This window comes from Antechinus flavipes, chromosome 2, assembly GCF_016432865.1.
Source record: "Antechinus flavipes isolate AdamAnt ecotype Samford, QLD, Australia chromosome 2, AdamAnt_v2, whole genome shotgun sequence".
NCBI classification, from domain to species: Eukaryota; Metazoa; Chordata; class Mammalia; order Dasyuromorphia; family Dasyuridae; genus Antechinus; species Antechinus flavipes.
This window is the reverse complement of record NC_067399.1, coordinates 642,019,557-642,033,274: the sequence shown is the minus strand read 5'-3', so window position 1 is coordinate 642,033,274 and position 13,718 is coordinate 642,019,557. Positions and strand designations below refer to the sequence as shown.

The 13,718-nt window shown below is 42.8% G+C and overlaps 1 protein-coding gene across 1 annotated transcript in view; it reads right to left on the bottom strand.

Moving 5' to 3' along the window:
- The window catches only part of STRA6 (signaling receptor and transporter of retinol STRA6), a 54,220-nt gene extending 41,919 nt beyond the window's left edge, over nucleotides 1–12,301 (bottom strand). Inside the window, exon 1 of the mRNA XM_051982261.1 lies at nucleotides 12,111–12,301. Coding sequence (XP_051838221.1) covers nucleotides 12,111–12,223 — 113 coding nt within the window. The 5' untranslated portion in view covers nucleotides 12,224–12,301. The remainder of the gene's footprint in view (nucleotides 1–12,110) is intronic.
- Nucleotides 12,302–13,718: the final 1,417 nt, after the last annotated feature.

Genomic DNA, 13,718 nt, shown 5'->3' with positions numbered 1-13,718 from the left:
CAAAACCAATCTGATTCTAATTGGCCTTCAGTAGGTCCTAGGCCAAGTTCCATTTGGTTATCATTTCAGTCCTGATTGACTCAGATTGAATGTGAATAGCAGTCATTTCTGCTTTGGCCAGAAACCCTCCAGATGTATTCATTCACTTATTTATTTAGATTTTTTTGGACTAGGTCAAAGAGGCCATTCTTTCCCTCAATTTCTATTTAGTCTTGATCACTTGAATGGGTATGACCTCAGTCAAACTGAGATCTTTGGAACTTAGCTTAAAAAGGGCAAAGTCTCCCATTGCATCCAGGAACATCTCCAGTCATCCTGATTATATCTGGCCACTGGACCCAGGGGACTCTGGAGGGGCCCAGCCCTCCCTCACTTCAATCCAATCCTCTTGAACATCACCTCCATGATGTCATGGTCCTCTTCCAGAACGAAGGACAAACAACAACAACAACACAACCTGCCACACGAATTTTGCAGCTGCCAGAGTTGAAATTTATCTGATTTATCAGCAATTCCATAGACCAGATGGAAGAGACATGGTCAGATGAAAAGATAGGAGAGGTGAGAGTGATTAAGTTTTTTTTTTTTGGGGGGTGCTTTTAGAAGCAATTGGGGTTAAATAACTTGCCCAGGGGAACACAGCTCTTAACTGTCTAAGATTGTATTTGAGCTCCTTACCACTGAGGTGCTTGAGAGATTGTATATGGAGGCACATTTCAAACGTGACTGGACAGAACCAAAAAGTGATGAAAAATATTGACTATGAGGGAGATCTCTAGGTGAGCATCACAGAAGTGTTCATTAAATGCAATTTTTCCATTGTCTTGAATAAAAGCATAGATAGCTCGCTTCTCATATTTGTGGATGGCATGAACCAGGAGGGGCCGTTGAATAACAGAATTGTGTTCCTCATATATCTCAACAGGTTAAAATAATATTCTGAATCTAAGAAGAAGAAATTCAATAGGGATTGTAAACAAAGGTTGAAAAAACTCAATTGTATATATATAAAGGGGTGAGGAGAGAGATATGGGTAGACAATTACAGTTCATGTTAAAAAGAAAAAAAAGTCTGTGGCTTTTACCAGACAGTAAACTCAATATAAAGTAAGAGTATGATGTGATAACCAAAAGGTAATTTAATCTTAGGCTGCACGGAGAGAGTCCAGAGGAAGATCTTCCCTGCTCTGTGCCCTGGTCAGACTGCAGATGGTATATTGGTATATCATGTCATGTGAAGAGTATTGAAGGAAACGAAGATGCTTAGTTCGGAAATAAGGCTGAGAGGGGGACATAGAGAGGGGCACCACGGGGAACTGGGCTTAGATTTCTTGGAGGGCTCAATTTCTTTGTCTATACGATGAGCTGGAGAAGTAAATGATAAACCAATCCAGCAATTTGCCAAGAAAACCCCATATGGGGTCATGAAGAATCAGACACAACTGAAATTTCTGAATAACAAATGTCTCTCTCTATATATAAGATATAAATATAAACACTATATACATATATACACACATAATATGTACACATACATATTACAAATCTTTAAAATGACTTTTTGGTGGACTCCTGTCAACCTTCAGGGAAATCCCTGATAAAATGTTCCATTATCCATGCTTGGTCCTATCTTACTCACCATATTTAGCAATGAGTTGGATAAAGGCAAGGACAGTATTTAATTACCAAATATGTGACTAACACAAAGCTAGGAAAGATATCTTGGATTATGGATTTGAAATTCAGAAAGACCTAGGTTAGAATGATGGACTTAACCTAATAAGATGAAATTTAATAGTGAATTCTCTAAAGTGTTTGGGTTTGAAAAATGAACTGTCCAAGTAAAAGATGGTAGAAAAGTAGCTAGACAATGATCCCAACAACAGATTCAGTGGGAATCCACATTGTGATATGACGTCTAAAAAAAAGGGAAATATGATCTTAAGTAAATGCATGAAAGATTGTGATTTTGTAAATGTAAATATGGGGACTTCTGGTGTGGGAAAGCCAGACACAGTTGTCTGTAAGAGCTTACCGATTCTTGAGGCAGGAAATTGAATGACTTCCCCAGCATCTGACTGCCAGTAGTTGCCTGGCCAGACCCCAAGGCTGCTGCTGCCCTGTCCCAATGCTCTGAGGTGAGGTAGGAGGAGAGTCCCATCCTGCTCCGTCCTGTTCAGATCTCAGTCAGATTATTTGTTTGGTCTGGGGCGGTGAGAAAGTGGAATGTGTGCCTGAGTATGGAAAGGACTCCCTGGAAGAACTGTGAGTGTTTGCCCTGATCTCTGGGGAAGAGAAATCTTGGGGCATGTGATGACTGTTTACCAGGACTGACATGAAGAGAGATTAGATTTGTTTTTTTTAGCCCCAAAGGGCAAAATTAGAACAAATCTCTTATCCGCTGTCCACTCTGCCACACAACAAACAGTCAGGCCCGTCTCATGGCCAGCTGTACGGGGGGAGCGCTGGGCTCGGTCAGGGAAGTTTGGGTAATTCCTGGTTCTGCCACTTGCTGAATGACCTTGGACAGGGAACAATCTCAATGGGCCCCATTTTCCTCCTTTGTAAAACGGGACGGGCAGCGTTAGGTGAGTGAGAAAAGTCTCTCCCAGATCTAAAGTTGTGAACTTGTCACAAATGGAATGGGCTGTGTTGGGAGGAAGGGAGTTTTCCAGGCCACATGTCCCCACGTGGAACTGAGACAATTGTCTGGTTTGTTGTGATTTGTTCTACTGGATGGAGAGGTACTAGGGACCCTTCTAGCTCCGAGGTTTGGGGATTTTATTATTATTTCATCAGACTAGGGGGCAAGGGACGACAGGATCATGGGCCATTAGTGGGCCTTCCGAAACTTGGGCCCCCGGGCAGCTGAGGGGGAGATGGTGGAGAAAGGCAGGGGGAGGCTCCTGGGGGGGACAGAGAAACCCCACGCTTGGTGGCCAGAGCCATTTGATGAGCTGTATTACATTAGCCTTTTAGAGCAGAGAGTGATGGTTTAAAACACAGAGTGCTAGAAGTGACTGAGATGAGCGACTTAAAAGGCTAACGATGTGTATTGATGGATACCCAGGACCTGGTGGCTACAGCAGCCCTGCTGTCCATTATCACTGGCCCTGAGAGACAGCTGAGTGTGCAGTGGCCGGAGTGCTGGGCCCGAAGTCCAGAAGCCGAGTTCTGATCTGACCCAGACATTCGCTAGCTGTGTGACCCGGGCCTGTGTACCTCAGGTTCCCCAACTGTAAAATGGGGATAAATGTAGCACACATCTTCAGGGTTGTTGTGAGGAAATAATACTTGTAAACCACTTAGCACAGTGCCTGGCAAATAATAAGCACTTAATGATGCTCATTTTCTCCTTTCTTTCTCCCTCCCTTCCTTTCTCCCTTCCTTCCATCCGTCCTCTTTCCTTTCCTTCTTCTCTATCCTGCCTTCTATTTGTGGCCATCCTGTAGCACAAGCAGCCCTGAGTCTCACTGTCCTGCCCTTGGAGGGATGCTTGGTACTTCTGGTGTTAAAAGACTGGCAGAAGTCAGAAAACAGCTTTATAGTTCCTCAAAGAAGAGGTTTTATATCCCTAAGGAGGGGGTAGGACAGAAAAATATTGGCTATGCCCTTGTCACTTTTCCTGAGACAGACTTTTTTCCCCTCTGGGTTAAATGTGTTTTATTTTAGTCACTCCCATGACATGTTTGTAAAAATAATGTCTCAGCTTCAAATAAATCTAGGTAAAAAATAAATAAAGGTTAAGATGACATCAGTTCCTAGGACAATTTTGCAGCAAAGTACCTTGAGAAGGAGTTAAGGAGAAACTTATGATTTAGGGACTAATCTTACCACTAGGAAGTGTCTATGGTAGCTGAGATAAATAGAATTTCACCCACCTTCCAAGCATTATTTGAGTTATTGATTATTTGCTATCCTTCCCTCCTTTCCTCCCTCTGTCCACATAGGGTACCATATGCTTATCTAAAAATGCTCTTAAAAGCATTTTTCTTTGTCTTTTCTACCTCTGAATCCCCCCCTAAATCTTGGGGTTTATTAGCTAGATTTCTTTCTTAAGGATCAGGCTTTAAACTAAAACCAATCTGATTCTAATTGGCCTCCAGTAGGTCCTAGGCCGAATTTCAATTGGTCATTATTTGGGTCCTGATCAACTCAGACTGAACTTTTCTGCTTTGGCCAGAAACCCCGACTTTACATTCCCAGATTCATTCATTCAGTCAGTCATTCATTCACTTAACTTAAATTTTTTGGAATAAGTGAAAGAGGCCATTCTTTCTCTCAATTTCTATTTAGTCTTCATCACTTGAATGAGTATGACCTCAGTCAAACTGAGAGCTGTACAAGATATTAGCTTAAAAAGGCTCAAGTCTCCAATTTCAACCAGGACCATCTCCAATCATCCTGATCTACAGATGACACTGGGCCCAGAAGGCTCTGGAGGGGAAAATGAGGCAGGTGACCTTGCCCATTCCTCCCTTCCTCCCTCAAATCATGGTCATGGGACCACTTCCCTGATGTCATGGTTCAAAGGATGAACAACCATCACCACAATGGGATGAAGTTGCCCAGTGTGAGCTGCCCAAAGCTGCTTCAGGAGCTTCCTTCGCCTGGAGTTCTCAAGCAAAGGATGGAATAGATGGCACAAAGAGCAGGAGGTAAGATTTGGAGTCAGGAGACCTCTGTCTGAACCTTAACTCTGGGACTTAATACTTCTGTGACATCAAACCGTTCTGCTCTCAAACAATCAACAAGCATTTGTTAGCTGCCTATCATGTGCCAAGCACTGTTCGTTATACTAGGTTCAGTGTCCTGTTCTTTAAGATATGTTTTATCTGATTACGAAGCCATTAGCTATCACTAAGACCCAGTGGAAAACAGGACATTGAAAATCAGGAAACTAAAGATGGATGATAATAGGTGAGCTTTAGAACCCAGGGCCCAATAGAACCAGGTAAGGGCGAGTAAGAAGTCTGGAAAGTCAAGTTGGGCCCTGGGCTCTGGATTCACTTTGGGGTCTGTGTACAAAGAAAGAATCATGATACAAAAGAAAGAGCGATAATCATTAACACACACAGCACTTTAAAATTTGCAAATGCTTACATAGATCATCTCCTTGATTTGGATCCAGAAGACTTGAGTTTGGGGAATCATTTGAACCTCTCCAAGGGCCATCTGTTTTATCCCTCCCAGGACTCACTATTTCAGATCAGCCCTGGCCAAACCCCACTCAGCTCTCCCACTACTTTGTTGCCAGCTGCCTGGCTGAACTTTAGAACTATAATCAAATCAATACTGCCATTAATCCTGGAAAGGATATGTTAACTTTCTTTCTTCTGATTCTAATCAGATTCCCTGTAACTTTCCAAACCAAAATTACCCCTCCCTGGCAACCACTTTCTTCTATGTTTTAGAGTGTAAGCTACTTCAGGGTAGTAATTGCTTTTTTTTTTTCAGTGTCTATCATGGGATTGGAAAAAATAAATTCCAATTGAGTAAATAAATGGCCAGTTTTAAAAAAAAGTTAATTAAAAATGTGTATTCTCAGCACTTAGCACAGATTATGGTACAAAGTAAGTGCTTAATAAATGAAACAGGTTTTTTCATTCATTTCTTTGCTCTTTCATTCATTCATATAGCCATCCATTCACTCATCTGTAAAATGAGGGTTGAGATGAGACGCTTCCCAACATCCCCCTGAGCACTAGATCCTGTTTCTGCTCTTTTTACTATGAAACCTATTAAAAAGCCCTCTGGCTGAGTTTTCCCACCTCCCCCTCATCCCAGCACAGAATAAAAGGAGTTAAGGAAAGGAAGGCAGGTTTCTCTGCGCAGGAAGAAGGCATTCAAGGGAAAAAAACCAGGCTCAATGTTCACCACAAGTCTGTCTCCCCAGAGGGAAGCAGGATTGGATTTACAGAAATTACTCTCTGCCTTATAAATCCCAGCATGTATTATGCAGATGGTCTGTGGGCCTCCACAGAACAACCCCCTTTCCCTTCTTCCTCTCCCTGCCCCCATCCAGCAGGTCTTTTCTTAAAATGCAGACCCCAGAGCAGGGCAATACATTCATTCTATGAACTTAGAGAATATTGTCCAGTCCTCAACAGCGTTGCGTTCATCACAAAGGAAGGAAATAGTTTGTGCTAATGGCCATTGCCAAGTCATCCCAGATCTCACCTGGAGTGCAGCTGGGCTAGGTTTTCCTAAGGGCTTGATGAGGGATGCAGCCTAGGACAGAGAACCATGAGCATGTATCTAGGCTCCCTGGCAGGGAAACTGCTATTTTCCAGGATTTTAAGATCCCATGACTAGAAGAGACCTCACAGGAAATCTTTGGACTTCCTATGGCTCTGATTAGGAGAATATCTTACAAGACATCATACCTCTAAATTAGAATTTTAGTTCCTCCATGGCAGGGACAGATACCAAGGGCAGTGTGGTACTTAGAAAGACAATCAGATTTAGAGTCGGGGACCCACTGGATAGTACAGTGGCTAGAGCACTGAGTTTAGAAACAGGAGGACCTGAGTTCAAATCCAGAATGGAGATTAGCTACGTGACCCTAGGCAAATCATTTAAGCCTAATTACCTTAAAAAAATTTAGAATCAGGACTTGGGGCTCCTGTACATATACATATGGCTGACTCTCAACTACTGGAGATGGGGATGATTCATTTCATTGTTCTAGGCTCCCAATTCCTCCCCTGTCAAATAAGCATTGGATTAGATCAGAGAGTCTTCCTTTTCTTTGGGAGCCTGTGGACCCCTTCTCAAATAATGAATCTATTAAAATAAATGTGCATTTGTTTTTTTCTTATTATAGCAAAACATAATGTGATAAGAGCATAAGCGAGATACAAATCATCCGGCCTAAAGAAAAAAGTTATAGGAAAATCATTTTTATGTACTTATTTTTCATTGAATTTATTTTCCTCTTATGTTCCATTGATAAAATTAATAATTTTATTAAACTTTTAAAATTCTCTTATACAGTAAGAAAAAATGTCCTTGTGGCAGATAAGATGCTTCAGAAAATGTAAATTTGCTCATAAGACATTCAGTGTTACTGAATTTTCCTTTTCTCCATTTTTTAAAGCTTTTTATTTTCAAAACACATGCATAGATAGTTCCCAACATTCACCCTTGCAAAATCTTGTGTTCCAATTTTTTATCCCTCCCTTCCCTCTACCCCCTCCCTTAGATGGCAAGCAATCCAATATGTTAAACATGTGCAATTCCTTTATATATATCTTTACAATTATCATTATGTATCTGTTTTAAATCCATAAAATAAAATACTTATGATTACAAAAGATTCAAAAGCCACTGAAAATAAAGGTGTGGTTTTTTTCCATCCACATTCATATAGATCTCTGAAATCTAGTCATGGGTCTTTTGGAGGTTTGCAGACCATGAATTAAGAATCCCTGAGTTAGATGATCTCTGAGATTCCTGCTAGCCTAAGGAAGGAAGGAAGATAGTGAAAGGATGAGGGGAGAGGGAGAAGAAAAAAAGCCGAGGCAAGAAAGAGGAAGAGGAAGAGGAGAAGAAGCAAGAAGAGGAGGGAAGGAGGGAAGAGAGAGAGAGAGAGAAAAAGAGAGAAGGAAGAAGAGAATGAGAAAGAAGAGGAGGAAGAAGGGAAGGGAGAGAAGAGGGCAGATGTTGGATCAAGAAAATAATTTGTTGAATGAAAATATTATAAGAACAAGCAACATTGACAGATTTCTGATCATCGCAGCAATTAAGGATGATTCCAAAGAACTGGTGATAAACTCTGCTCCTCATTCTGGTTAGAGAAGTGATAAACTTGGGATATGAAACCATTTATACATTTTTGTGTATGGACAAGGTAGAAATTTGTTTTGCTAGACTATGGTTGTTTGTCTTTAAAATGAGAGAGAATGGAGCAAAAGAAAAATAAATGCTTGATATTGAGAAATAAAATACAAAGAAAGATTTTTAAAATGCCATTGCCATTTCTAAAAGAAATGATAAGTATAAGGAAATGCATAAAGAATAGCTGATCAAGCAAGGTAGACAAAGAAGAACATGGTGCTTCGAGTCAAAAGACCAAGTTTTAATTCTAAACCTGCCACTTACTATTTGTGTAATCTTGAGCAGATCACTTCACTTTTCTGGATGATTTACTAATCTGTAAAATGAGAGGATTTCATTTGAAAATCTCAAAGGTCCCTTCCAGTCTATGATCATATGATTGTGTGATTCTAACTGTCTATGAATGCTGAGGGAATAGTAACTTTTCCGTATTTTGATGGCTTTTTCTGAGGATCAACTATGACCTAATTGTGGTAGAAAAATGCTAAACTAGACAACTAGAGAAACTGAGGCACAAAATCATGTTGCCTTCTGATGATGGTGCCCCAAATCATTTTATTATGGGCAAGTACAGCCAGGATCTGAACCCAGTCAGTCAGCCAGTTTTATTTATTAAGCTCCTGTTTTGTGCCAGATAACGTGTTAAAGTACTGGGTGTACAAAGAAAGGCAAAAGTCAAAAAATTAAAAATCCCTGGCCTGGAGGAGTTCACAAGAGATAATCTGCAAACTACACAAAAATAGGATAACAGCCGGATAAATGGGGGCAGCATAAATCATCTCAGAGGAATGACAGACGTTTAGATTAAGGTGGATCGAGAAAGACTTTTTGCACCTCACTGCCCTCAGTCACTTGTGAACCTCCCCCCCCAAAAAAAGAAATCAGTAGATTACACGCCCCTTTCAAAATCACAGCTGGGGAGAAGCAAAAGTAGTGATAGAAGCCGATTCCCAAAGGTCCAACAGCATTATAATAATCCTTTTTTTTTTTTAAATGTCTCCTTGCAACCACAAAATATCATAGTCCCAGGCCAGTGATTCATTTGTTTTGAGCCACATCCCCTCTATTTAAGTCCAACGTAAGCTCAGGATCTGGCCACCACCACGCATTTTTGGTAATGGGATACGCTCCACAGCCCTGGGCTCTCTGTTGCTGCTTCCAAGCCTCACAGAGAGCTATGGAGCCCTAGTCTCCCCCCCTCAATCCCCTTTCATCGTCTGTCATCACTTTGTGTAGTGGAACAAATATGGGACTTAACAGGCGGAAGACCAAGGATGGAGTCCCACTACTACCGTTAACTGGAAGCCTGACTTTGTTATAGAAAGCGCAGAGCCAGGAGCCCAGGCCGTCAGGGCATGTTTATGTGGCCCTTCCTAGCGCCAGCCACTTGCTAAAGTGCCGGGGATACAGAGAAAGGCAAAAAACACCCAAAAAACCGCCTTCTTTTCACTTCTTTGGTTTCATTTGCAAAAATGGGGCTGCATCTACTCACAAGGTCATGGTCAAGGTCCATCATGATAATGGCGATCAGTGGCAAGGTCAGGGCTGGGCCGTCATTGATTCACTTTATTCAGTGTCCACCTGTCTGACTCATTTGAATTTCCTCTCCAAAAAAGGAGTCAAGCAGGGGTAAAACCCACAGGATCCCAGCCTGTTCCCAAGAGCAGCGGGGGGAATCTGAATGCTGGAAAGCTGGCAAAGTGACTGGACTCCGGTCACGACCTCATCTTCAGACTGTTACTTAATGACGGCACATACCTCGCAGGATGCTTAAGAATCCTAAAAACTCCCACTGTCACATTTGTGATCAATCCCTCCTCATCCAACAGCCAGCGACCCCCAACCCCTCCCGTCATAGTCTTGACTTAATTTTCTTGATTTTGCTTCAGTAATTGCAAGGAGAATCAGATGTGATATAGGGAGAAAGAAACCCAGTTTTGGAGTCGGAAGATCCAAGTTCAAATTCTGACTTATCTTTGATGAGTCACTTAATATCTCTGGATTTCTCATCTTCAAAATGAGGGATCCCCTACAAGGTCCCCTACAATTCTGGGTCCTATGATCCGGGGACATAGAGAAAAAGTCCCAGCATTTGGGGGATAGGGACGGAGCCTTCTGTGAAGGGTTTCTGGACATGAAGCATCATGGAGGGATGAGGAGACACATCAGTGGAATGTGTTCCCATATGGTACATGTCACGGATGCATTGGGACATTGATGGATTAGAAGCCAGGAAGAGCCGAGGCAGAGGTAACTCCTTGACATCCAGATTAAACTGAAGGATGCCATTGAAGCTCCCTCCCTCCTACCTTGTCCCGGCCCTGAAGGTGACTCCCTAATACAATATCCACATTGCCAGCTTGCCAGATAGGGAAACAAAGCCTTTAAAAAGCATTTGGTTTACCCAGAGTCTCTCAGTGACTCAGTAGGAGACTGGATTCTCTTCAAGGCTCCTTAGACTTTTACAGTTTCCCAGCAGCCCAAGAAGAGACAGAACTCTCCTCGGTTCTTAATTAAGGGTGATGTAATATCGCCACAGAAATTTGTGGTCAGATAGCAAAAGTTAGCCTAGAACCCTGGATAGCATTGGGGTAAATTTTGGGAAATTCCTGCCCTGTAGGGATGGGATTCCTGTTCCTGAAATGTTTTTCCCCCTTTCTCAACTTCTATTCCGAGATTCTACTTTCTCCTGCATTCATTTTCTCCATCTTTCATTCTCTTTCCTCCTTTAGCTTCTTCCCAAAACGTACTCTGATTCAAACGATTCATCTCCTCTCTTTATTCCCCAAACCCAAGCTTCTCCCCGTATTCTAGCCAGGGCAGAAGAAGAGAAGGAGAAATGAATGGGACAAAGCCCTGCTTATGAGTCCTGGCCACCATTCCACATCCAGCCTTTCCTTTGCCCCCACCAATAAGCAGGGTGACTGGAGCCTCTTGGAACTATTAAACCTCTCTCATAACCAGCCGCGGATAATCTCCCTTGCCCGAATAACCCAGTCCCGAGGCCCCAGGGACTAACATTCACTAGTTGTTGTTTTTTCCATCTCTAGTTTCTCCGGTTCAAGCTGATGTGAAGCAGATGTGAGTACAGCTGGTTCTGCAATTCCCTCACCTCACCTATGCCGTTTCCTACCTCATAAAACAGATTTTCGAAGTGGGGAGGGGGCCAGGCTTTGGCAGGAGGCTGGCTGTGGGAAAAAGAATGGGAAGAGAACAAGAACCCTACTCTAAGACCTGCCCCAGTGGAGATGATTTATCGGGTGTAGCCCTCACTTTTCTGACATGCTTGGTCTAAATAATGACATCAAAGTTTCAGAGTGAAGATAAATGAGGCCGTTTCTACCTTTCTCTCCTCCCATCCAGCTTTCTAACAAAGTAAAGCTATCGTTTCATTTACATATTAAAAGATCAGGGACCCAGAATAACACTAATAACAGCTAAGAAAGCGACCCCTCAAATAAAAAGATCCTCGGTATTTCCAGAATAATTTACTTCTGCTTCCAAGGCTGTTTCTTGAATCTCCCTTCTTCTTATCCACTTTCTAGCAGAAAACCAGACATTACTCAATAGAGTTTTCTCTACACGGAATAAAACTTTTCTACATAGATTGTCAGAATTAGAAAGGACATTGGGGGCGTTGGGAATCATAGGGTCATGGATCATCTAGTCCAAGTCCCTCATTTCACAATTGAGGAAATTGAGACCCAAATGAACTAAGTGATTTTCTCTAAGTCGCACAGATGGTGGAGATGAGGCAGGATTTTAACCTGAGGCTTATGACTCTTAATTTCAACACTCCCATTTATAGAGGATGAGACTGAGACCCAGAGAGAAGAGGCAATTTACCCGATCATAAATACAGAAAGAGTTGAATCTCAACAGAACTTTCCAGCTAGGAGGTGATGGATTATATTAAAGAGGTTGAATAAAAGGTCTCTCAGGATAACATAAAACATGGCTTGGGGGGGTACTCTCATTACCTGCTATATTTTGCAAAACACTTTTTCAACTTTTACAATTCAATAATTCTCCATACCAGTCCTTTTGACATAGGTGGAGGAGAATTTTTTTTTAAACCCATTTTACAGATGGGAAAATCTTGAAACTCCGGGAAAAGTTCATGACAAGCCCAAGATCATTCAGCCAATTCAGTTGCCGAGTTAGGGCTAGAATTCCTCGCTCTGCGCTAACTGCTACTTAACCCCGGAGCAGAGGAGCTATTGGAACGCCAATCCCCCCGGGGAAGCTAGGAAAGGGAGTGTCCAAACTTACGGCTCTGGTTGCGGTGCCTTTTCACCTGAGGTGGGTCCATCAATGTACCACTCCCCGTAGGAATAATCCTCGGGCTCCCCGAAGCTCTGGTTTGCCGATGCCAGGGATGGCATCTTCCCAGTGGATGTTCCTTTTGACCCCAGACACAAAGCGAAAAGCAAAAAGTTAAAAGGAGCTTTGGAAAGAAAGCAAAAACCTCCCCGTAGTCTTAAAAAAAAAAAAAAAAAAAAAAGTGTGCATACAAATAAAAGAAAACAAAAACGGTATTGTTTGTGGGATGCAAGCGTCCTGAGAGGGGGGATGCCTTCCGGGCTAGAGAGAGGAAAAGTTTGTTCTCCAAGCCAGGGCAGGGATAGCCCCCCGGCTCATCCACCCATCATCCCCTCTGCTCGGGAATGACTTCCAAAGGGAGTTTGCGGAGCTTCCCCAGCTCCTGGAAACAGAACAGGGAGGCAATCCCCTGTCCCACTCAGCTTGCACGCATCCCTACATACTCACCCACACCCCCAGCCCCAGGGAGAAAACCAGTCGGGACTAGAAGTGAAGTGATTACAGTAACTTAAGGCGGGTTTAGCTTCAGCCTCGGGTCCAGCCTCTGCCCTCCAAGCTCCCCCCTCTTCTCCACCTCCCTGGGGGGGGGGGGTGCGACCTGCCCTGGGGCTGCCTTCCCTAAACACCTCGGCTGCAGGAGGCGGGCAGGAAGGGGAAACAGAGTTAAATAGGTCTCTGGGGCAAGGAGGGGAAGGGAACCTTACCTAGGAAACGTTAGGGGGCTAACGTTAAGGGGCTAAAGCCGCAAAGTTGACGGTCCCACTCTCCCCTCTCTCCCGAGTTAAGGGGAAAGGGGAGGGACAGTCGATTGTAGTGGGAAAAAGAGATGAATTTGAATTTAGGGTCCATGGACCCTAGCCTGGATCTGACATAGCAAATTGCCACCCCACGCAGAGTCCTGAGTGAGACTTGGTTTCCTGCGCTGTAAAATGAAGAAGGCAGAAAAATGGTCGCTAAGGTGCCTTCCAGGTCTAAATTTAAGATGTTACGATCCAAATGCTTTCAGGGATTTATCAGATTAAAGCCAGTGTTTTATGGGGAAAGGACACGGGACACATCTGTACAAATGAGCCATGAACAAAATGAGCATGCACACAGAGCTGCAGATGTGTTTGCAAAGATAACATTTTTTGTGCACAAACTCATCCATCCACACTAATATCCATGCACAAAGAATTCACACTCAGTGCAAAATTCCCTTGTATTTGCTTTATAGGTACTGTTTCTATATGCTTTAAAAATTACTGTGGATGGGTGGGGGGGCTTGTATATTCACGTGTCTCCCATAAAATACATGATCTTTAAGGTAGGGAGGTTTTCATTTTTATCTCTATTCTCAGTGCCTGGCACATAGTAGACATTTAATAAATGACTGATGAAGTGCCTACTATGTGCTAGTCACTGTGCTAAGTGCAAACTTTTTGACTGTTTTGATCAAAAGCACCCACAAGTCACGGCCACACTAATGCTCAGACATGGACAATTTGACTTTCCCAAGCCAGAAGACCGATCTGTATTGCAGAAAAATATTCATAGGATTTTGCACTAGAGAGAACC